Source organism: Carlito syrichta, unplaced genomic scaffold, assembly GCF_000164805.1.
Source record: "Carlito syrichta isolate Samal-C Ts95f unplaced genomic scaffold, Tarsius_syrichta-2.0.1 Scaffold305223, whole genome shotgun sequence".
Taxonomy (NCBI): domain Eukaryota; kingdom Metazoa; phylum Chordata; class Mammalia; order Primates; family Tarsiidae; genus Carlito; species Carlito syrichta.
Window position 1 is genome coordinate 516,672 of NW_007249319.1, and position 26,229 is coordinate 542,900.

The 26,229-nt window shown below is 38.0% G+C and overlaps 1 protein-coding gene across 1 annotated transcript in view; it reads right to left on the minus strand.

Annotated features, from left to right (window-relative positions):
• Nucleotides 1–26,229, minus strand: part of EPHA6 (EPH receptor A6) — a 338,000-nt gene that overhangs the window by 195,644 nt on the left and 116,127 nt on the right. Inside the window, exon 7 of the mRNA XM_008061379.2 lies at nucleotides 14,756–14,941. Coding sequence (XP_008059570.2) covers nucleotides 14,756–14,941 — 186 coding nt within the window. The remainder of the gene's footprint in view (nucleotides 1–14,755; nucleotides 14,942–26,229) is intronic.

Genomic DNA, 26,229 nt, shown 5'->3' on the forward strand with positions numbered 1-26,229 from the left:
TACCACCAAGGAAGACTGTTATTCTGTCCTTAAAATCTTGAGATCTGGCATTGTCTTGGCCTTCTATGGATGAAAGTTCTTTTAAGCATCTGTTTCCAGAATAGGGATGCTTCATCCATATTGATGAATTGCTCTCGCAAGTAGTTTCCTCCACAATCTGCTTATCTAGGGTTTCCAAAAAGTTTTCAGCTGCCTCCACGTCAGCACTTGCAGACTCGCCACTCACTTTCACATTATGTAATGAGCAATGATTTTCGAATCATTGAAACCATCCAGAGTTAGCAGTAAACTCAATGTCGTAGTTGGGTCCCACCTTTTTTTTCAACATTGCAAACAGCAAACACGTTTTTTTTTTTTGAGTTGGAGTCTCACTCTGTCTCCCAGACTGGAGTGCAGTGGCGGCTTCTGGCCGCCGCAGCCTCAACCTGCTCAGCTCCGGCGATCCTTCCACCTCAGCCTTCCAAGTAGCTGGAACTACAGGCATGCACTACCACGACCGGCTAATTTTTTGATTTGTTGTAGAGATGAGGTCTCACCAAGTTGCCCAGGTGGGTCTTGAACCCGCGGGCTCAGGCAATTCACTCACCTCAGCCTCCCAAGGCACAGGATTACAAGCTGAGCCATTGAGCCCGGCTAGCAAACACGTTTTTGCTTTGTTTGTGTTTGTCATGGTGCTGAGAGAGAAGCGTTGCTGTGTCTGGTCTTCAGTCCAGGTCATTAGGAGTTTCTCCGTGTCTGACACAGGCCTTTCTTAAATTTGTGGTAGTATTGTTGTCTTCAGTGAAGCAGATTGCTTAACATCACTTTGTTCTTTTCTTTAAGATGATTGTTATGATGGAATGCGACATGCCTGACTGGCAAGCGATAAATATCACTGATTTTCTACCTTGGTAGTTTTAATTACTTTTAATGTTGTTTCTAGGTCATCCCCTCAATGAAGTCTCTTACTGAAAATATTAGCAGTGGATATTTTGCACTTAGGGACCATGATGAATAAAACAACACAAGATTAGATCAACACAAGAAAAAATGATGCAATCAAGAGACTCGGTAAACAGATGTAGGAGACAGCTTGCAGTAACCTTTTTTTTTTTTTTTTTATAAGTATAAGTGCACTCTAAAATAATGATAAAAAGTAATAGTATATGGTGGCTCACACCTATGATCCCAGCACTTTGGGAGGCTGAGATGAGAGGATTGCCTGAGCCCATGGATTCGAGAACAACCTGGGCAACTTGGTAAGACTCCATCTCTACAGTAAATCAAAAAATTAGCTGGGCACATTGGTGTGTGCCTGTAGTTTCAGCTACTTGGAAGGCTGAGGTGGAAGGATCATCTGAGTCCAGCAGGTTGAGACTGGGGTGGCTGGGAGCGTGCCACTGACCTCTAGCCTGGTGATGGAGTGAGACTTCTAGACTCCTACTCAAAATAAAAAAAAAGTATAGTTCAGTAAATATGTAAGCCAGTGACATACTCCTCTATTATTATTATCACGTATTATGCACACAGGTAACACATTGTGTTACAAGGTTAGGCCAGTTGCAAAGTCAATAGATGACAGAAATTTTCTAGCTCCACTGTAATCTTATGGAACCACCATTGTATAAGTTGTCCTTTGCTTATCTAAATATCTTTCTGCAGCATATTACTGTGTATGTTCACTTAAAAATCACTACATGAATGTTCATAGAAGTTTTATTATTAATAATCATCCAAATTGGAAATAACTAGGTGTCTTTTGGCCACTGAAGGCAGAAACAAACTATGATGTATACATATAAAAGAATACTACTTAACCACAGCAAACATGTACATTCTGCTAAGTCAACAAAGCCATACCCCAAAGGGTATATGTTTTATAGAACATTTATTTATATATTCTATAGAACATTCTGAAATATAGCTCTGATCTAAAGAAGAATTGCAATTAATAAATAAAGAAGGAGGGTTGGGTGTGGTGATTCATGCCTGTAATCTCAGCACTTTAGGAGAATGATGTGGATCACTTGAGGCCAGGAGTTCAAGACCAGCCTGGGCAACCAAGTGAGTCTCTCAGTTCTATATACATACATACGGAAAGAGAGAAATAGAAAATCAACATTATAATACAACAGAAATGCTGGTTGCAGGCAAAAATCTACTCACATTTGATAAAATTAGTGGGCAAAGTTTGAGAAGAAAAGGATATTTGCACAGCCTAAATTATCTTTTCCTCAAATGTGTATTATTCACTAAACTATCTTTTCTATAAGTGTGTATTGATTTTATGGTGAAGAAATCTAGAAGATCTCCTCTTAACCAAGATATCCATGTTATCCCCAGGAATAAGGCACGAGGACATCATGTACTCCCTGATATGATGCACTGAGAAGGGTGTGCAATTTCTGTAATGTTCCTGCCAAAAAATTCACAACCACAATCTAATCTTGAGGAAACAATAGACACACTCAAATTGAGGACCATTCTACAAAATAACTCATTAGTACTCTTCAAAGGCATCAATGTCATGAAAGACAAGGAAAGACTGAAGAATTGTCACAGGATGTAAGATACTAAGGAGATATGATTCACTAAATGCAATATAGGATTCTAACTTGAATCCTGGAACAGAAAAGAAAAAAATAACAGTAGTGGAAAACCAGATAAAACCTGAAGAAAAGTCTATAGCTTAGTAAATACCATCGTACTAATGTTTACTTTTTGGTTTTGGAAATAGTCTAATGGTTCTGTAAAATACTAAAACTAGGGGAAACTAAGTGAAGTTTATATGAGAACTACATGATTTTCATGACTTTTTCTTTAAGTCTGAAATTAGAGCAAAATGAAAATTTAAGAAAAGTCACAGTGGCATAATTCCAATAATCGTAACAATAACAATAAAACAGCATTAAAATTTCACCGTGGGATTAAATGAGTATCTTGCTAGATTTCTATTCATTAATTTCATGGAGAGCCTTTTTCTTTTTCTTTTTTTTAACTAGAAGTGACATAAAAAGAGAGTCCATAATAATTTTCAGTGATTAAGACTTTTGGTAGTCTTTAACCAGCCCTACATAAGGCTGTGAGAAATTTGGTGGAAGTTTGTCAGTCATGATTGATTTATCCTGCAGCCTGGCTGGTTGGTTTATTCCCCTGAATTAATGGATCCAAATTCATGCCTGTAATATGAGTTTATCTAGAGCCCTCCCCAATTTGGATTTATCACAATCTTTTCCCAGAACTAATTATATCATAAATGAGTTGGGAGTTTTTTTTAAATTTTGAAAATAAATAAGATTTCATCCTTTAGATGGCTTTATTCAATTTTATTTAGAGATATTGAACAAAAACATTATGTATTCATTAGATTCTATTTACATTCCCTTTTGTCTTTTGTCTCTTACAGATTTACAGTGTTACCTTCACACTGAGCAACTGTTACTAGTTTTTTAAAGCTGTTACTACATATTGCAGCCTACCCAATAATTAGCTGGATGGTTTAGGGGCAAGAGAGAACCACAGAAGGAGGTTAGAGGTAATTCTAGGGGGGTGATTAGAATGGATGACTTTGAGAAAACCCAGATACTTAAACACTGGAGAGACAAGAATAAATTCCTCCTGCATACAGAAGAAGTTTATTGTCTCTTATGATGAGAGAAGTAAAATCTGGCAGAGAGAAAATAAGCCGATGATCCCAATTAGCCCCAGTCCTGCTTGAACAGAGTGTGACACGGAGGGCTACCAGACTATGCCATCTTGTCACTATCTGTTACAGTCAAACTTGGTCACCTTTTTTTTTTTGTTTACCAGTATATGCACATGGTAAATAATTCCCAGTAAACGTCCTGAGAATCTATTGAGATTCTGGAAATTACACAAGAATAATTCAGCATTATTTTCAGAATAGCCAAAAGTAAACATTAGGATGGCAGAAGAAGAGAGAAAGTAGAGAAAATCACCATGTCTCTTTCTGCTGCCTCCTGTTCTCCCATACTCTCACCTCTACTTTCATTCTATCCCTTCTTCCCTTGTTGATAACAGGGTTCTTTGGGGCAGCAATTTCTGTTGCCATCTCTAGGTTCCTGAGTCCTCAGTGATGCCTACCATCTTTCTAACCTTTACTGCTCAGCTTTTTTTCACATTCTTCTTTGGAGCAACTCTAGACATTCCCCAGTACCTCACAGCAAATGATCTTGACTCTTACATTGAAAAAGAAAAAAAATAAAATAAAATAAGGTTGGTAATTCCAGAGGAAGCTGAGCTTTCCAGACACTAGATGACACTCCCTTTTCAAAGCATAGTTATTTGCTTTTGTACTCGCTTAGATTCAGCTTGGGGCATTTTCTTCCAGCTCCTTGGGGATTTAGAAAAAGGAGAGAAACTTGGGAAAAATGACAGCAAGTTTGGAGACACCTTGGTCACCTAGCATGAATGCAATCTAGGATTCAGGAGGAATGGTGAGGAATGAAACTGGAGAAGGAAGACACAGAAACTTGACCCAGGAAAGCTTTCTTATTCACTGCTGAATGCCTAACGCTTAGAAAAGTGCATGGCACATAATAGCTGAGCACATGATAACTATTATTTGAATGAATGTATAGCTTAAAGAACATTAGGAATTTAAGTAAAAAAAAGTCAAACACTTTCTTATAGTATTATAATTGTTCAAGGTCTGCTTATGAGTGAGAACATATGGTACTCTGTTCTTTGTTTCTGTGATAGATCACTGAGTATGATCAACTCTAAATCCATCCAAGTTGCTGCAAAGTCCATATATTTGTCCTTCTTTATGACTGCATAATATTGCATTGTGTATATGTACCACATTTTCTTTATCCAGTCCAGTTTCGATGGGCAACATGGTTGGCTCCATATTTTTGCTATTGTGAATAGAGCTGCAACAAACATATGTGTGTAGGTATCTTATTTGTAGAATGATTTGAGTTCCTCCAGGTATATTACCCATAGGGGAATTGCTGGGTCATATGGAAGGTCAATTTCTAGTTCTTTCAGAAATCACCACACTGTCTTCCAAAGAGGTTGCTCTAGTTTGCATTCCCACCAGCAGTGTAGAAGCGCGCCTTTTTCTCTGCATCCTCGCCAGCATCTGTTGTTGTTTGTCTTATTAATGATGGTCATTCTTACTGGGGTTAGGTGGTATCTCAGTGTGGTTTCGATTTGCATTTCTCTGATGATGAATGAGGCTGAGCACTTTTTCATGTGTCTGTTGGCTGCCCGTATATCTTCTTCTGAGAAGTGTCTATTCATGTCTTTTGCTCACTTTTTAATGGGGCTGTTTTTTTTTCCTTTCGGTGCATTTGAGTTCCTTGTAGATCCTAAACTGCCAGGGGAGGGGGGTGGGATTGGCAGTCACGGGAAACTGCTAAGGGAGGGAGGGGCACACCTCATCCACAAGGGTACCTACATAATCAATGTTTGTATACCTGACCCTGAATTGAACCCCACATCTTTATATTAAAAAAAAAGAAAAAAAATGCAATCTAATTTTCTTTTTTTCCCTTTATTTATTTACTAAGTTCAAGGGGAACATGTGCAAGTTTGTCACAGAAGAATATTGCGTGATGGTGAGGTTTGGGTTTCTATGGAACCCATCATCCACATGGTGAGCATGGTACCCAGTGGGTAGTTTTTCAACCCTTAACCTCCCTCCCCCCATAGGAGCACTCTAGTGCCTGCTGTTCCCCTTCTTGTGCCTATACGTATTCAGCATTTAACTCCTGCTTACTGAGGAGAACATGTGGTATTCAGTTTTCTGTTTCTGTGACAATTTGTTCAGAATGATCATTTCTAGCTGCATCCATGTTGCTGAAAAGGACATGATTTTGATCTTTCTTATAGCTTTGTAGTATTCCATGGTGTCCATGTACCAGTTTTTCATTATCTAGTCCACCACTGACTGGCACTTAGGTTGGTTCCATGTTTTTTCTATTGTGAATAGTGATGCAATAAACACATGAAATGAGGTGTCTTTTAGGCAGACTGATATGTTAAATGCTGAATACATATAGGCACAAGAATCGAAACCTCAGAGACTGGGGTACTAATACGGGGAGAGAGAGGTTAAGGGTTGAAAAGCTACCCACTGGGTACCATGCTCACCGTATGGCTGACGGGCTCAATAGAAGCCCAAACCTCACCATCACACAATATTCCTATGTGACAAGCTTGCACATGTTTCCCTTGAATTTAATAAATAAAGGGGGAAAAAGAAAATTAGATTGTAATTTTTTTTTACTTAAATTCCTAAGGTTCCCCTTTGGATACACCCAGGTGTAGGGTTGCTGGGTTGAATGGTAAATCTATTTTTCAATCTTTGAGAAGTCTCCAAACCGTCTAATTTTCACTTTTAAAACTATCAGTCTGACTGTACCATGCATGTCTTACTCTCTACCCACAGCAATCCGGTCTCCACTTACTGTCACAGAATGCTTGAGGATCGGTGCCCTCCTGACGCCTCTATCCAGTAGATGGTTCTCAATCCCTGCCTCACTTGGCTTCTCTGTGCACCTTATGGTACTGATCTCTGGTTCTTAGAAGCCTGTTCTTCCTCTTTCAGGCTGCTTCTCTATCTCTTTCTTAAGCTTCTCTTCTTCAGTCGGCCGGTGCATGCCTGTTTTCCTCAAACTTCTGGGTAACCTCATCCCCCCTATGGCGCCAACTACCAACCACCACCCATCTGTTGAGTACTTTTTAATTTGCACCCACATTCCAGACTCCCACCCAGGCTCCAGGGGTCTCCTGAAAGTCTTGAACGAAATGTTCCAGGCACCTCAAACGTAGCGTGTCCAAGTCAGAATTCATTATTTCCCCTCTAAATTGGTTATTTCTCCAGAATTTCCCATCTTTTTACTTATGGAAACCATTATCTTGGAAGTTGTTTGAAATCTCTCCCCCTCCCCACTCCCCCTCTACAATCAAGTAGTCACTGAAGTTTCTTAATTTAACCTTGGAAATAGGTGTTGAATCTATTCCTTTCTTTTGAATTTGACTTATTTGGTCTATTTCTTCATTTTCCCCTAACATGCCAACTTCTTTCTTAAGCCAAAGGAATAGAATGAGTTGTTTCCGCTGCCTGGAATACTCTCATAACACCCCTGCATGTAGTTTGCTCCCTCCCCACATTCAGGGATTTGCTCTTTACCTAAAGTTATATTGAAATATTTAGACTTTTTTGACTCTTCCAGGAGATAGCTCTGTCTGTTTCATTACTATATTCATATGTATGTCAAAAATGGACAATCAATAAGTATTTGCTGAAAGAATGACTGAATATCTTAATGATGGTTGATTGTATCAAAAATAGCACATGCCCCATATATTGGGAAATAATGGCTTGCTTATTTGTTGTTCCCAGTTACTGTCACCAACAAATAAGCTTCTCAAGACCTTTGAGCCTGTTTTTTCCTTTTTTTAATTTAAATTTTATGTTAAAGTTTGGGTTACAAGTGGGGATTTACTACATAAGTAGGTTACATGCAGGTGAAGGTTGGGCTTCTAAGGGTCCTCTCTCCCCAATAGTGGACCCAGTATCCAGTGTATTGACACATGTTCCCCTCTCTTGTACCTCCCTCTTTCCCCTAACAGTGTCCAGTGTTTGCTGATCTCACCTTTGTGCTATTGTGATTAGTGTTCAGGGTCTGCTTATAAGTGAGAACATGCAGTATTCAATTATTGTTTCTGTGATGGTTTGCTCAGAATGATGGTCTCCAGCTGCATCCAAGTTGCTGCGAAGGCCAAGATTTTATTCTTCTTTATGGCTATATGATATTCCATCAAGTACATGTACCACATTTTCTTTATCCAGTCCACTTTCAATGGACAACAGGGTTGGTTCCATGTTTTTGCTATTGTGAATAGTGTTGCAGTAAACATGTGTGTGCAGTGACTTTTTTGGCAGAGAGATTTATGTTCTTCTGGGTATATTCCCAGGAGGGGAATTACTGGATCATATGGAAGCTTGATTTTTAGTTCTTTGAGGAATCGTCACATTGCTTTCCATGGAGATTGAACTAACTTACATTCCCACTAACAGTGTACAAGTGTCCCCTTTTCTCCACAGCTTTACCAGCACCTGTTGTATTTTCCATAGTAATAGATTTTAATCAGCATTTATTCCCCAAACCTATTGGTGCTCAGTAAATGTTTCTTGGGGAAGAAACAAAACAACAAACAAAAAAAATTTTTAAACCTGTCTTAGCTAGCGGAGGAGTTGAGTTCCAAAAAACAAAACAAAACAAAAGAAAAACAAAACTAAATTTTTGTCTATTAGTAGAATTATATTTAGAGAATATTTTACACCCTCCAAAATATAGTCAATATATACAAACCTTGGTTTTGCTCACAGAAAACTTTTACCTATAACTTTTCTACTTTACAGATTGCAAGTTGAAAACATTATTAAAAGACTCTTGTCATGTGTGTTTCTTCCTGAACTTCTCTATCTCTTGAGTCATCGATGTGAGCCTGAAGTTATAATAAAATTGGAGGACCAATTCCTGATCAAAACCCCAGACGCCCATGCCATAAGAGATAAGATGGGAAGTGGGAACTCATCAAACTGAAAAGCTTTTGCAAAGCAAAATAAACCATCAAGAGGAAAGGGAGATAGCCCATAGAATGGGAAAAAATATTTGTCAACTGTATATAGAACAGAGGCCTAAAATTCAGGATCTACATGGAACTCAAACATACTGAAAGGAAAAAAACAAGCAGCCCTATTAAAAAGTGGGCAAAAGATATGAACTGACACTTCTCAAAAGAAGACACATGAGCAGACAACAGACATATGAAAAAATGCTCAGCCCCACTAACCATCAAGGAAATGCAAATTAAAACCACACTAAGATACCTAACGCCAGCCTGGATGGCCCTAATCAATAACTCAAAAAACAACAAATGCTGGAGAGGATGCAGAAAAAAGGGACTGCATTTACACCATTGGTGGGAATGTAAACTAATACAACTTCTGTGGATAACAGTGTGATGATTCCTAAAAGATCTAAAAATCAACATTCCATATGACTCAGCAATCCCCCTTCTTGGAATATATCTGGAGGAGCTCAAATCATTCTATTAAAAAAGATACCTGCACATGCATGTTTATTGCAGCATTATTCACAATAGCGAAAACATGGAATCAGCCATGCTGTCCATCAAAAGTAGACAGAATTTTTTTTAAATGTGATATTTATACATGATGGAATATCACATAGCCATAAAGAAGGACAAAATTATGGATTTCTCAGCAACTTGGATGAATTTGAAGTCTATAATACTCAGTGATCTATTACAGAAATAAAGAACTGAGTACTACATGTTCTCACTTATAAGCGGATCCTGAACATTTACCATAATGCTGTAAGAAAGAGTTTGGCAGTAGCAGGATGCTGCCAGGGGTGTGGGGAGGCACATAATATCAATAAGCATACCTGAACTGAAACTAAGTTAAGTGGGGACCAAAGGGAAGCCCAAACTTTACCTGTACAATGGCCACTTATCTACTTAATCCTGAATTGGACCCCATATCTTTAAAATAATAAAAAAAATTGGAGGCTGATTGATAAGTTATAACTGGCACAAATTTTCCTTGAAAATATCTCATAACTCTTTTCTTTGGGCAAGGAATGGAATCACAAAATACTTGGACTGGATACGATCTTTGTTGTTTTGTAGTCTAACTTGTTCTTTCAATCTTTTGTGCAGAGGGAAAAAATTGAGGCCCAAGGAGGTGATGCGACTAGCCCAAACATAACTAGGTAGAGAAGTAGATATGACATCAGTGGCAACAGTAACACAATAGTAGAAATCTTGGAGGATGTGTATCACTTGACAAGCAGAATGCAATTCTGAACCTACTCTCTTGCCTACAGTCCATGAAGACCCACCAAGGCTCTCTGGAAAGAATCTGCAATATTCTTAATCTTTAAGAGGGTTTGAGCAGGCCCAGCACTTTCTATTATAGACTCAATACTGTCTCATGGAATCCTTAGAGAATGTTTCATGATGAAATTAAACTATGTTTAGGAATTTGTTTGCTACTCTGATTGACTTCTATTACTTTTTGCTAGATTTATGACTTATTTGAGATATGGTTGGTATATCTAAATTTAGTTGCTACTCATGAAGCTGAAAGGAGAGGCACTTTAATTTCTCTCTTTTTGGTTCTTCCATTATCATAAATTCAAACTGCAAAGTCCAGTCTTCTGAAGTGTGGTTACTGCTCTGTATTTCTTCATCATCGAACCACAATTCTTGTCTTTTTATGGAAGTATATACCACTTTCTCTTTTGGTTATATCATTAGTGACACTCGTGTATACGTTATCTGTTACAAATTGCTACTATCCACACTACTAATGGCTACAAGTCTGTCCTGTGTCTGATAGCTTCTATTTGCTTCTTGGAGAAAAAGTCTGTGCTAGGCATATGGTTATAGGTCAATTAATCTCTTTTTTATCTCAGTTGTATCTTAACAGGTTAATGAAATTGTGATGTATATCAAATAAATAGGTTTAACTTTTATCAGGCATACTTTTTGTATAATACAGCTTTTAAGCATTCAACTTTCACGTTTAAAATACAAGCAGATATATGCCCAAAGACGAGAGAAAAAGTATTCCCAAGAACTTCATAACATACATCTCTCAGAGATAAAACCTACACAAGATTAAAAAGTTTGCATATTAAGAATGTATAAAAAGACCTGATGAAGATTTTGATCTGTAATTTTGTATTAGTTTCACCTGAGAGTCTATGCATTTATTTCTCAGAACCCCAGGATACTTTAAAAACATGCTCTTATAAACCTATGCTGTATCTTTATCTTCATCAGTATTATCTCTTATGCAATGGGTGGTCCTTAGGGAGCATTAATTGCTAACTATCTCTTAGCTACTTAAGGGCAATTTCAGAACAATTACCATGTATTTATGGGAATGAGGCATTCATTTATTTATTGCCTTTCTCTGAAAAATCCCATAGCACTGAGTCAAGATGATAACAGTAAAGTCATGCCCACTTATCTTTGCAGGGATTAACCCTTTCTCCATCCCCATCACCCACCTTAACATTACTATACCACCCTTATATGAAGCTCAGTCTTACAAGCCAATACCAGAATGGTGATTGCAACTCAACAGCATACTGAATTTATCCTTTCTCAATCCGTTTTCTTTTAAGAAAAATGAGATTTTCTTTTCTTTCCTTTCCTTTTTATTTAAGAAATGGAATAAGAACCTTACTTGTGGATCATACAAATTTAACTCAGTAGAAGTCACTGGTCTCCTCTTTGGATGAGATTGTTAGAGTTGTAAAGCAATCACTATTTTGGTTGTTTGGATGCTTATGTGAAGTAAACTATTTGAAATTGGGAGACAAGAGTCTTAGAATACTTTATTAAACATATTCAGTTGATTTAGGATAAAGATTCCTAATATTTCATGGGGCTATATGTCTTCCTTTTCAAATACTTTAATGCAGCAGTCTTCAAGCTTTTGGCATTAGGGACTGGTTTCAAGAAAGACAATTTTCCATGGACTGGGTTGAGAGGTATTGTTTTGGGATAATTCAGACACATAAAATTTATTGTGTACTTTATTTCTATAATTATTACATTGTAATACATGTAATGAAATAGTTATACAACTCACCATTAAAAAGAAAGAGACATGGATGGAAGTGGTAAATAAAATAATAGGCAGGTCACGCGTGGACTAATATGAGTGTCAGATTCTGAATTAAAGATAGCCACCAGATGCAGCTGTACAACTGAAGTTTGCTTGTCACTAACTGATAGGGTTTTGATATAAGTCTGCAAGCAACTGATTTATTATGGTCTCTGTGCAGTCAAACCTTACTGCTAGTATTAATCTGTATTTATATCTGTTCCCCAGTGCTAGCATCACTGCCTCAGCTCCTCCTCAAATCATCAGACATTAGCTTCTCATAAGGAGCACTCAACCTAGATCTGTTGCATGCAATGTTCACATTATGGTTCGTGCTCCTAAGAGAATCTAATGCTGCCACTGATCTGACAGGAGGTGAGCTCAGGCAGTAATGCGAGTGATGAGGAGGGCTGTAAATACAGATGAAGCTTCTTTCAGTTGCCTACCATTCACCTCCTGCTGTGCGACCCAGTTCCTAACAGGGGATTGGGGACCTGGGAATTGGGGACCCATGCTTTAATGTCTATATGGACATAGTATGTTATTAAAACACATGGGAATCCATGAAAGAGACATATAATTTGATTTATTGGAGGAAGGGAGAAAATAAAGATCTGATAATTTTCAAACTCTGAATTTATTTTCATGTGTTCATTTCTAGATATTTCATGCATAAACAGACATCAGAGAACTTCAGCATCATACTTAAATTGTTATTTAAAATGCTTTTCCAAGGTTCATATCCCAACCTTAAAATTATCTTTTGCCTGCCAGAGAGATATAAAACAGAAGGAATAATTTGAAATGTTTATACTAAATTAATGACAAGGATGTCAGAAAATATAAAAGAAATCATTAACATGTAATTTCTTTCTGTCTCTCTCTTTTGGACTATAATCTTTGCTAGGTATTAGGGTATACTTGTGCTTCCCAAATTTTACATTTTAGGAATAATTTATTTCACTCTATTCAAACAATTTTTTTCCTATTTTGAAAAGTGGTATTATGCTATTTAATTCAGATTATTATTTATTTGATGTTATTTAATTCAGATAAGAAAAAGTGTAAACTCTTACTGCGATACAGCAAAAGCAAAAGCAAAAAAAAAAAAAAAAAAAAAAAGAAAAGAAAAGAAAAAGAAGAAGCATGAGTTTTAGAGGGAGACAAACTTCAGTTTGAACACCAGTCATGCACATAGATACTTGTAGGTCAGAGGTCCTTATGTGTGTTAATTAACCTGCCTGGGTCTCAGTTTCTCATCTCTAAAATGTGGATAACGATATTCATTAGTGTTACTGTGTGAATAAAATGGTAACATATATGTGCAAAGTGCTGAGCACACATAGTCCCAATAATGAATAGCATTTATCGTGGCTATGAGTCACGAAGAATGCTAAATGCATTGCACATTTACAGATTTAATTCTTACAGCATTCTTGTGGAGTACATGTTATTTCAGTCCTATTTTGCAGATGTGGAAGTAAAGGAGAGAGATTTTAAATAATGTACCCTCAGTTGCGTAAGTCTTAAGTGGCAGGAACAGAATTCTAACTGAGTCTGTCTGTTTGGTTATCTGTTGCTGTGCAACAAACCATCTGAAACTTAGTGGCCTAAAACAACATCATTTTATTATCCCTCATGTGTTTATGGGTTGGTGGGACCAAGGTGGGTGGATTCTTTTCTGCCTGAGATGATGACAAGAACGGCAACCACCTAATAGCAGTGGTAGGTGGGGATGTACCATCTGAGATGATTCATTCACAAGCTGGCATTCAGGGCTGGCTGTCTTCTGGGAGTTCAGATGGGGCTGTTGACTGGAGCACCTCAGTTTCCTCTTTCTTGCAGTATGGGATGTGGCTTCATTACACGGATTGCTTTTGCTCAGCATAGAGACCAGCTTCCGGGAGGGAGTGTTACAGGAGGACACACTCCAAGGTAAGAACATTTAAGATGCTATCACTTGCACCACACTTGCTAATGTCCCATTGGTCAAGGTCAGTCACATGGAAAAGCCCAGCGTCAATGTGGAAGAGAACCATACAAGGGCATGAAGATTAAAAGGTCCCACCAAGACCACTAAAGTAACAGCCCACTGCAACACCTGTCATCAGAAGCACTCTCTTCTGTCTCCAAACTACTGTGGCTGTCACTCAGGAATCTTCTGCTTCCCTTGGGTAGTATATTAGCCAATGCTTTGTGAGAAGGATTCAGGAGTTTCGGACATAGAGCCCTTTTCATGTTTTTAGTAAGTTTTTACACATTCCTGCTTTCAAATGTGACATAAAATTTCACTTTTATTTAAACGATGTTAAAAGAAATTTCGGTTTTATGAAAGAAAAATGCCACTCTCAAAGACTTCTTTTATGGAATTTTAAATGCCATTTTGTATAGGGTTTTATATGTTATAATTCATTAGTGAGTAAAATAAGGAGAAATATCGTTACATATTATGCCCCATCATTATCCAAATAAAAGTGAATATTATATGGCAGTCTATTTCTTAGAGTACATGACTAATTTTGGCTTATTTTTTAAAAGAAATATCCTTTTAAAGGAATGAACATTATTCTATTATTTCTGTGAAAGTAGAATTTTTTTACTTCAGAAATTATAATCCTTTTCTTCATTTTATATACATTATAATAATTTATTTATAATGTCTTTTATATACATGGGGGTCCAGGCAGAACTCTTTGTTTAAAAGTGTTTCTCCAGACAAAACATCTATATTTGCATGTAACATTTATTTCTAAACAGAAATATTTTACTTTAATGACCCAAAATATTGAAATGCTTTCTTCCATTAATATTGAAATTTAGAAAAAAATATATAACCTTTTAATCTTGATTCATTATTTCAAGTAAAATGAGCAATTATTTACGAGTAATACCATTTCAAAGCTGTTTGGTGACCAATGCAAACTCTGATAATGTCACAGCCTAAAATCAAGACTCTGAGGGTGATAGCAGAAGATGATACCTGAACTAGGCTACTCCTTAGTGGCTGTGGCATTATTATTAAGCTTTTTCTTTCTCTTAAAAGAAACTAAAATAGATGTATGAAAGAAACAATGAAGAAAACCAGTAACTTACTTTTAGTGACAACGCCTTCTAGGCGAATGATATTTGGGTGGTCAAACTGTCCCATGATACTAGCTTCTCTTAGAAAGTCTCTTCTTTGCCGATCCATGTGGCCACCTTTCAAAGTTTTAATGGCTACTGGGATCTCCCTTTTCCCCGGTGTCTTCAAACGCCCACTACAGACTTCTCCAAATTCACCTTAAAATATGAACAAAAGCAGTTATTTGCTTAAACAGAATACTTATATTTCTGAAGAGTCAATTTATCACACAGCACTATTCTTTTTTGTTTAACACAATGACTCTCAAGTGTGTTATTTTCACATGAAAATTTCATCTTAAAAATCAAGTTTGTAAGGGTAAGGGTAATATACTTGATCAGCAACATTTATAATGAATAATGGAACGCATTTTCATATGCTAGATCCAGGAACTACAATTGATAGACATCCTTGGTTTGCTGAGAAATTATAACTAGCAGAACGAGTGATGCTAATGTAATTCTATAGAAAAACAATCACTGGATAATGTTTCCTGTTCCTGTCCTCAATACTGATATATGGGCTAAATGTTTACTTTATTCAAGGAATCCATCAGTCATGTGTAGTTCATTTGACCCCCCAAGTCATATTCCTGGGCTTCATTGATAATTAGAAATCAATGCAATGGTCAACTGATGTATGCACACATATGGAAACACACACACACACACACACACACACACACACACACACACACACCAAACTCAACTATAGTAAGTAATTGTGCAGGCTAAATTACCAGCGTTATGGTTCAGCATTGATTCCACTGGGTAGATTAAATAATAACTAAATGTTTATCAAGCACTTACTCTCTATATATCCAGTGCTAGAATGTTGTGAGTTTCAAAGATGTGTAAGACTTGGTTTCTGTTCTTAGGAGTTTATAATCTAATGAGAGTTTAGATGAACATAAATGAAACATTTAGGAACTTTAGGACCAATCCCTGGAAATAACGTATTTGTTAAGAACAATGGGGGCTGGAAGACTTCCTGGAGAAGGTGAAACTTATGCTGGACTTTGATTGATGAATAGGATTTAGATATTCAAGAGAAGCAGGGACATTCAAGACCGGGGTCCATAGAGTGAGGGATGTAAAGGCAAAGATTCAAAGGTCCAGAAGCAGTAAAGATGACCTAAATACAGGTCAGCAAGAAGATAGGCAGGGTTATTGTATAAAAGGTCATAGACTTTCTCAGGGTAATGCAAGAAATTCAACAAAGCGTGACAATCGACTCTTAATTTTTTGGGGGGGAGGGTGTTGATTACTTGCATTTACTTAAAAGTATGATGTTTCATTCCAAATTTATTCATTTATAAAATGAGGATAATAATTCTATATCCTCCTTTTCCTGTAAGGATATTAGGAAGATTAAAAGTGACAATATATATGAAAGTGCTTATAAACTGTAAAGGGTTATTCATAAAGTACTTTAAGTTATCTAAATCTTTGGAAGGATGAAAGAAATAAAAATTAAAATATTTTCAGTTGGTCTATTACCAGCTCTGGCCAATTGTTGGATGCAATATAAGTTTAAGTGTAGAAAATCAAATTAAATTTTTGCAGTACGATAGATTTCAATTATCCATACTTTCTTTGTACAATTTATCACAGTCAACTAAATGCTGACCATACATGAATATTAACTACCCTTGAATTTTTTTTAGGTGAAAAAGATAACTAGGAGGGAAACAAGGCATAATTTTGCTTCCTAAAACTTATGTTTACATGAGTCCATTAGAAAGAGAAAGCAGTCTAACAAGCGTTTGTTCTATATATGTTAAGCAAACAAACAAACAAACAAAAAAGCAAGCAAAAATCACTGACTAGACTATGGTCCCTAGAATATCTAGCACATATGATATTGAGGGATTTGCAAATCTTGAGTACATTTGGCATCAAAGACGAGAATAATTTTTTTACTTATTGACACTCTCCCACTTTTGGAGGACAAATATTCTTATTTCACAGGAAAAAGCAGCTGTTGATTTTCAGTTCTTCTTGAAGTACTGCTTTTGAGTTTTAAAAGATTTTCGATTGTGCATGAAAAATGCTAATAGATAGAAGCTTTCAATGCTTTTTTATTGAGACCCTGAACCTTGAGAGAAGAGGTGTGTATATGTATTAAACTAATGTCCAATGCATCCAAGCCTTGTAAGATACTTAAAATTCACACTCAGATCACCTCAGTTTGTTCTAATGATTAAAAACAAAGCAATTTTTTTCTTCTTTTTCATTTTTCTTTATAAATCTGCTAGTATGTATAAAGACTCAGCAATATTTTATGAAACCCCTCACCTGCCATGAGTTCAGAATCCATATGATTTTTCTGTTCATATTTCATAGACATTCAAATAAATTTTTGAATATAATAAATGAACAAGAACTCTGTTGGTGTTTTATCAAGGCAGACATAGTGGTGATTTTCTTTGGTCTTCTGTTGTCTGAAATTCATGTATCTTATTAACACCAGGCAGGTGTTTTCTTCATGTTAAGCTTTGCATGATCAAGCTGTTATCACACTTATTTCAGTGATACTAAATATGGTTGCCTCAATTAAAGATCTGAGACTCCCAGTGCATTCTTAGGCAAAGTCCAAAAAGCTCAGCCACAGAATGTATTAAAACTGTTATCCGCAGTAGGCCTGAACGTTTTAGACATACCAGGCAGACAGGAAGAAATATTTGAAATTAAATGCATAATTTCAGATATTGCAAAGACTGATTCATTATGTGATTTCCCTTGTAGCAAGAGCAGATGCCTTGTATATAACCATAAGTAAGAAAAATTATCTCTGAATAAGATCTGTGAATATATGTACTAGCTAGTACATAATTAACTCATTGATGATGGGAATATGGTGTTAACTATCTTTTTCTTTTCTTTTCTAATATGTTGTTGGAATCATTATTACCAAACTAGATAATAATGCTTATCATGTGTTGGGTTTTAGAACTTAGTATACATTTTATTCTTCACTACAAATCTTCGAGATAGTACTGGTGTTATCCCATTCTATAAATGAGAAAGCAGAGGCATAAGAGCTAAGTAACTTATCCGCAGTGACACAGCTAGAAAGTGATAGAGTTGTCATTTGAACCTAGGCTTCCTGGCTCCAGAGTCCATGCTTGGGACCACTAATCTCCGCTGTCTGAGCTGTTTGTCCTTACTAATGTCTTCTTGTGTTAGTATGCTAAATTCCCAATTGGTAGCAGTGGTATCTTCAAACCAATCATTGCAATAGTGCTCACACACATGAACTGGATGTGAGCAGGTGGATGGAATCATAAAACCATATCCTAGGGTTATGATGACTATTAAATGGAAATGGAGACCCAGTTCAAATATGTTGTATGCTAGATGGTCTGTAAAAATCACTACAGTCTAGTTTCAAGAGAGCAAAGAAAATTATATCTAGAATAATTGATCTTCTGCCATTGGCAGTCCATTCACTAGCTAACAACTCCATCTATCTCCCTGGATGTTGGTAAAAACATTTCTGGGCAAGCAATTTTGTTGTAAAATATACAGAGTCATATTAAAATCTCAATTAGTATTGGATTTTCCACATAAAGGCTATATAACTGAACTAAAACTGTGAGAGATGGGCAGGGGAGGTGAGGGACAGTCTGTCTTGGAGGACAGTTGTATCAGGATTACTTGGAGGCTTCTAAAATTTTACTTCCCACGTTCTGAGACTCTGGGAGCCATCCCCCACCTCCAACCCCTTGAGAATCACTGAAATCACTGAAGCAAAGACACACACTCCTGTTTTGTTTTTTAATTTTAAATCACATATCTCAGGTGTGAGAAAATGTTTCTTTGCTCATACTCGCTGTTTTCCTCTGACAGGAATGCCCTTCAGAACTTGTCTCCCTTCCTCCCCTGTCTCCACCTACCTCAGTTCTACTCTTACGTGGACAGCTCCTTATTAAGCAGTAAAGGCCACACTTTATGTCCCTTCTTTAGAAAACTTTCCTTGACCAATCCATCTAATTTAGCCCCCCACCTGAAGATCCTTTTATCTTCAAAAGAAAAAAAAATTAGCAGCCTCTGGCTTTTGGAAGCTGTTCAGAACTAGGCTATTTTATTATCCTACTGGATATAATACCAACCTCAGACAAGGCTGCTTTGAGACCACCACAAAATGAGACAGAATAGGGCTACTTCTTAATGTTGCCTAAGTTCAGACAGAGGTAAGGACACTATACCACCCCCAAGTACCAAATATTCCTTGTCTCTTGGCTAAAATGAAGGCCACTTTAAAAAAATGAATTATAGCTTTATTCTCATTCTTGTATCCCTTCCCTACAGTTAAGATTTGTTAATATACTATGGTGTAAGTTCTACAATTAAGGCCTAATATAATTGGCTTCCTTGGTAGCTACGAGAATCTGGGAGGGACTCAAATAGTCCTACTGTAAGTTCACCTCCCCACTTGGCTCCTGCAGATAAGATCTCCTTACTAAAGAATCTTCCTTTGGGACTGACTCCATGGCTTAGCTGGTTAAAGTGCCTGTCTAGCAAAGAACCTTCCTTTTCAAATGGACCACGTACAGGTCCTCCTCATCCCTGAGAAGCAGGTTCCATTTTCCTGCCAGTCTGTGGAATGATTCCAACAAGCCAATCATATCCCTCTGAGGGAATCAGGGGCTACTCCAGACTTGATATTTCAAGGCCTGACTCCCACAGCTCTGTAGTTTACTTGTTTCACAAGTGTAACCTCTGTGTGGCCCTGTGTAGTGTGTGGTGTCTTCCTCCCCTGGGATGTATATGTGACTATTAAATATGCATTAATCTCATCTGTCCAGAGTAGGAAGTGTGTATTTGGCCACCCCCATAACTCTAGGTATGAAATCCCTTCCTCGGTAACAGAGTAAACAGGAGGCAATTAAAACAGATACTCAGGGAATGATCCCCCAACAATGGGAAGAATTCTACAGCTACCCATGGACAAAACTGTCTTTGTGGGAGCATTTTCAGGCACAAGACTGTAAAACTTTAGTGGAGTCCAAGACCTAGCAGGGTCACTGTGAAGGTGCAGCCAGTTGGCATATCCAACAATTGTAGTCTGAGCTTCAGACCCAGAATTACCTCATTTTCCAGAGGGCATGGTTACAGCTCAGTTTGGCCTTGAGCCTGCTTCGAAAACCATTCACCAAGGGCCTGGGAGGGATCATGCACATTAGTGTCTTACAGACAGATGCCGCTGCCTGCCAAAAGTGGTCTTGTCAGTAGGTCCTAAAGTTATCCTATGACTCGGCTCCAGTGCTGCCCATCCCCCAACATTGCCAGCTATAGTACCAGTTTAGTACTGCTCACACAAGGACTCAGAGGGAGACTTGTCCATCTATGCTAACAGGACAGGCTTATCAGCCTCTGTCCCACAGAAGATCCTGAAAGGATCCTGTCTTAGTTCCAGTCCCTCTCTAACACAGTCTGGGAGTAATCCTGCCCATGCAGAGAACTGCTGGGAGACTCGCCCATCTGTATCATCATGACAGGGACCTGGATCTCAATTCACTTGGAAAGCCCTCTGAATCTCAATTCTAGCCCCTTTTGACTTCAGCCTGGGAGCAATCCTAATGGCATGGGAGAACTCATGGGTGACTAGCCCATCAGTGCCAAAAGACAGGCTTGGCAACCTCTGCCCCACAGCAGATCCTGAAGGGGTCCTGTCTAGGCCTCTTTTTGTCTCTGCTGCAGCCCTGGAGTTATCCTGCCAGTGCTGGGAGCATCTGGGGGATGCTTATGGACAGGCTTGTCAGCCTCCACCCCTAAAGGTTCCCTGAATCTCAACTTCAACCTGTGTCAGCTGCAGTCTGTGAACAATCCTGCCTGCATAGGGACCTGCGGGGATTCTCATCCATGGGTGCCAGTGAGTCAGGCTGGCCAACATCAGTCCCACAGAAAATTCTAAAATAGTCCCGAAGCTTGGTTTCAATACCTCCCAGCAGTGGTCTGGGAGCAATTCTGCTTAACTGAGGTCCCACAGAGAGACATCCTGCCTGAGTTTCCTTGGCAGTTTTACCAAACTCTGTCCCACAGTGGATCTTCAAATGGCCCTGGATTTACATTCTGGACGCCTTTGTCTGCAGACTGAGAGCACATTGGTCCACTTGGCAATGCATAGGAAGGCATGTCCAGCAGTGCCTCTTCAGGCTGAAGCCCTGACCTCTGTCCATTGTGGATCTTCAATTGGCCCTGGATTTACATTCTGGACCCTTTTGTCTGCAGACTGATAAACACATTGGCCCAGTGCGCAATGCAAAGGAAGGTATGTCCAGCAGTCCTTCTTCAGGCTGAAGCCCTGACCTCTGTCCCATTGTGGATTTTGAAATGGCTCTATAAATTGGCTCTCATCTTTTTCAGCTGAAGCCTGAAAGCATGTCTGCTCATCCAGGAAACCACTTGGAGACATGCTTATCCATGAACTTAGAGACAAGGCTCAAGATCTCACCCTTGGCTATAGATCCTGAAACAACTTTTGTCTCAGTTCAAGCCCATATCATCCACAGACTGGGGCAGTATAGCTAGCCACAGACTAATCTAGCTATCCAACTGATCCTTTCCAGAGACCCAGAAAAAGCTGCACCCCAAAAAAATGCATGTGGTAGAAGACCTGCCATCTGTGAATCTTGAAGCAGACCCTCATAATCTCAGCACTTGACCCACAGACCAGTCAAGTTCACAGACAGGACCTGTGCTTACAAGAGACCCTGTTAACAGCCCCACCAACATTGGTATCCACTGTGGACCCAACATCAGCCTCAAGACCTATATCCAACCCCATTCAAACCTGGGACAATTTCATGAGCCCAGAGACCTCACATAAGAAGACTTTAATTTGCTGAAACCATTCTGAAAAGACTGAAAGGAAAATTAGCTCCTTCAAAGGCACAGACATTGATACAAGTCTATATGGATAACAAAGTATCAAGCAAACACGACACTACCAATGTAAACTAATACAGTTCTAATAACTGATCCCAAAGAAATAGAGATATTCAAACTACCTGAAATAAATCAAAATAATAATTTTAAAGAAGCTCAATGGCATTCAATAAAATATGGATGGTCACTCCAATATACTTAAAAAATTATGCATGAACAGATACTAAGTTTAATAAAGAAATCAAAACCATCAAAAAGAACTAAACAGAAATTCTTGAGTGACAGCACTGAAAAAAACTAAATAGAGAGTTTCAACAGCAGATTTAATCACGAAGAAAGAATTATTGAATTGTAGACAGGTCACTTGAAACTAGCCAATCTGAAGGAAAAAAAGAAAAGAGATTGAAAAAGAGTGAATAAAGCATAAGGGACCTAGGGAACACCATCAAATGTACACATATACAAATTATGGAATTGTGCAAAGGAGAAAGGGGGAGAGAGACAAAAAGGCACAAAGCTTATTTAAAGGAATACTGTCTGAAAACTTCCTGAATCCTAGGAGAGATATAAAGATACGGATTTGGGAAGCTCAAAGGACTCCAAGCAAGATCAACTCAAAAGTTAATATTCTGAAACATATTATAGTCAAATTGTTAGAAGTCAAAGACAAAGGAAGCCACTTTAGTGCAATAAGAGAGAAGAAACTTATTACGTATAAAGGATCTCACAAAAAAGGCTAGCAGCAGATTTCTCAACGGAAACTTTGCAAGCCAGGCGGCAGTGGGATGGCATATTAAAAGTGCAAAAGAAAAAAGCATGTCAACCAAGCATGCTATACATGGCAATGCTGTCCTTTAGAAATTAAGGTGATATAAAGACATTACAAGATAAACAAAAGCTTAGGAAGTTCATTACTTTGGAACCGACCAACAAGAAATATATTGAAACAGAAGGACAACATGAAAACATATGAAATGATAAAACTTACTGGTAAAGGTAAATATATAATCAAATTTGGAATACTCTAATACTGTAAAAGTGGTGTGTAAATCACTCTTAAATTTAGTATAAAACTTAAAAGGCAAAGGTATTTAAACAATGATAGCTATAAATGATTGGTTAATAAAAGCACAATGTAAATAGATGTGAAATATAAAATCAATAGCATAAACTATGCAAAGGAGCATAAATGAAAGTGTAGAATTTTTGTATGCAATTGCAGTTATGGTACTATCAGTTTAAATTAGAATATTTTAACTATGAGATGTTCCATGTAAGCCTCAATGTAATTACAAAGAAAGAAAATTCTGTAGACATACCAAAAATAAAGAGAAAGTAATCAAAGCATACAACTACAAAAATACACAAATCACAAAGAAAGATACTAAAATTGGAAGAAATGGATTACAAAGTAGTCAGTAAAAAATTAGCAAAATGCCTGTAGTAAGCCCATATCTATTAATCATTACTTTAAATATAAATGGATTATATTTTATAATTAAAAAAACCAGATTAGCTAAAAAAAATTCAAAAACAAATCCAAAACTAGATTGCCTGCAAGATTCACTTGAACTTTAGGAATACACGTAGATCAAGAATAAAGATATGGAAAAAAGAGGCAAATGGTAACTAAAAGAGAGCAGGGCTCAGTATATTTATGTTAGACAAAACAGACCTTAAGTCAAAATCTGTAAAAGGAGAAAAACAGGTAATTATATAACGAAAAAGAGATCAATTCATTAAGAGGATGCAACCCTTCAAAATACATATGTACCTAACATTGGAGCACTTAAACAGATAAGATAGACTATAATACAATAATAGGAGGGGACTTCAAAAAATCCAGTTTCTATAATAAACAGTTCATTCAAACAGATAACCAATGGAGAACAGTGGACTTGAACAACCTTTTAGACCTAAGAAACATACACAAGAACATTCCATTCAACAGCAGAAGAATACACATTTTTCTTACATGAGCACAGGGCATTCTGCAGGATAGACCACGTTAGGCTACAAAAAAACTTTAAACATTTAAGATTGAATTTATGTCAGGTATCTTTTCTGACCATAATGGAATGAAACTGGAAGTTAAAAACAGGAGGAATTTTGCAAAATTCACAAATAAGTGTAAATTAAACAAAATGCTTCTGGGTAGCCAATAGGTCAAGGAAGAAATTAAAAGAGAAATTTAAAAATATCCTCAGACAGATGAAAATGGAAACACAACATGCCAGACTATGGGATGCGACAAGGCAGTTCTAAGAGGAAAGTACAACAATAAGTGCTCACATTGAAAAAGAGGGAAGATCTTAAATAAACAACTTAACATTACTTCAACAAACTAGAAAAGGAACAACGCGTGAAACTAGAATTAGCAGAAGGAAGGACATAATAAAGATCAGAATGGAAATAAATGAATTCGATACTAGAAAGACAATAGAAAAAGATAAACAAAATTAAGAGATGGTTCTCAAAAAGATAAGAAAAATTGATAAATCTTTAGCTGGATTAGGAAAAAAGAGAAGGCTAAAATAAATAAAATCAAAAATGAAAAAGGAGACATTATAACCGATACTACAGATATACAAAGGCTAGAACAGGCTCAGTGCCTCATAACTGTAATCCCAACACTTTGGGAGGAAAAGGTGGGAGATTTGGTTGAGGCCAGGAATTTGAGACCAACCTGGGCAACATAGCGAGGCCTTGTCTATACAAATAAATAAAAAAAAATTAACTGGGTATGGTGACATGCGCCTGGAATCCCAGCTACTCAGGAAACAAATCTGAACAGGCCAATAATGACTAATATTATGTAATTTATTAAAATTCTCCCATAAAAGAAAAGCCCAGGACATGATGGCTTCACAACAGAATTCCATCAAACATTTAAAGATGAAATAATACTAATTCATTTTAAACTCTTCCAAAAAAATTGGAGAAAAGGGACTACTTCCAAACTCATTTTATGAGGCCAGTATGAGCCTGATACCTAAGCCAGACAAAGAGCAATACAAGAAAAGGAAATTACAGGTCAATATCTCTGATGAACATAGATGCAGAAATACTCAATAAGATATACTAGCCAACCAAATTCAACAAACACAAAAGGAATCATTCACTATGATCAAGCATAATTTATCTATGGGATGCAAAGATGATTCAAACTACCAAAATAAACAACTGTGATATAAACAATTGTGATATAAAAAAAAAGAATGGATAAAACAAAACCATATAATCATCTCAATAAATACAGAAAAAATCATTTGACAAAATTCAGCATCCTTTCAACTACAGAACTTTTGCTCATGGAGTTTCAATGAAGACTTCTAAGAAGACAGTTAGATGACTACTATTTATCCTATACTTTCTTGAGTTATAGTTACCATCTTGACTTTCAACCTCTTGTATCTAAAGTCTTGAGACTTAAACTTTCACCACCGGGGCCTCTGAAGTTGATGCTGTCCTCACAATTGGTGCTGTAAGCCACCCATGAGCAGTGTGACCCTCCCCTGAGCCCTGTGCTCCAGTATCAGCATGGCCAACCTGTGTCCTTCCAGGATATAAGAGGAGACATAAGGACCCTTGGAATAGATCATCTGAGAGAGTACTGGAATTAAACAGAGAAGTGACAGGAAACACCTAAGACAAGGAAGGAGAGGGATGTGGGACGGTCTGCTCTGCTGGGATTAGGTAGGAGTCTGAAGATACTGGGGAAACGGTAGGTGTGACACCCCGAGGGGTCCACATTTCCACCATGGACTCCTGAAATTCTAGCCACAGGAGTGCCACTTGACCTTTGTGGGCCCTGACACAGGGAGCTTCCTGGGGAACCAAGAGAGTGTGCAACAGCATTGCTCCAGAGAGGATGCTGACACTGTGTCTCGAGCATCCCTCAAGGCCTAAGCAGCTACAGCATGGCACCATTTTGAGATCCCAACCCCCACTGGACTGTATCCTGTCCCAGGGCCAACAGGCCCTGTATGCCTACATCCCTGGAGCCACAGTGACATCCACTGCCTGCAGTAGCTGCTGCTGCTGGCTGCTGCCACCAGGGCCAACATGCAAGCACCTGCCAGCAACCCCATGATCCTCAGCACTTGGGACACTGAGGATTTTCATGTGCTCTAAAGACAGACTCTGTGCATGAGACACTGGCAGTGACTCCACAACCTTTAGCAATGGGGCCACCCTGCATTTATAAGCACCCAGAAGACTGGCTACCCTGCTAGCAGTCACAAACCTGGAGCCAAAGTACATGCTCCCTAGCTACCAGCCTATGGCTCCTGCCACTGAAAGCAGCCTTGCCCTCTCCAGCAGCAGGGCAATAATGCAACCACTGCCACCCCCACCTGAGCAATACACTGAGGGTCTGGGAATCACCTTGCCCCTGCCTACTAGAGCCAGCACTAGCATGCATCACCATGTTGGGGGCAGGGGCTGAGGACAATTCATCTAGCCTTACTCTACTACCTCAGGGCCAGAGCACACCATCCAGGGCCTGAGTATGGCTCTGTCCCTTCCACCACTGTTGACAACTGGGCACTCCT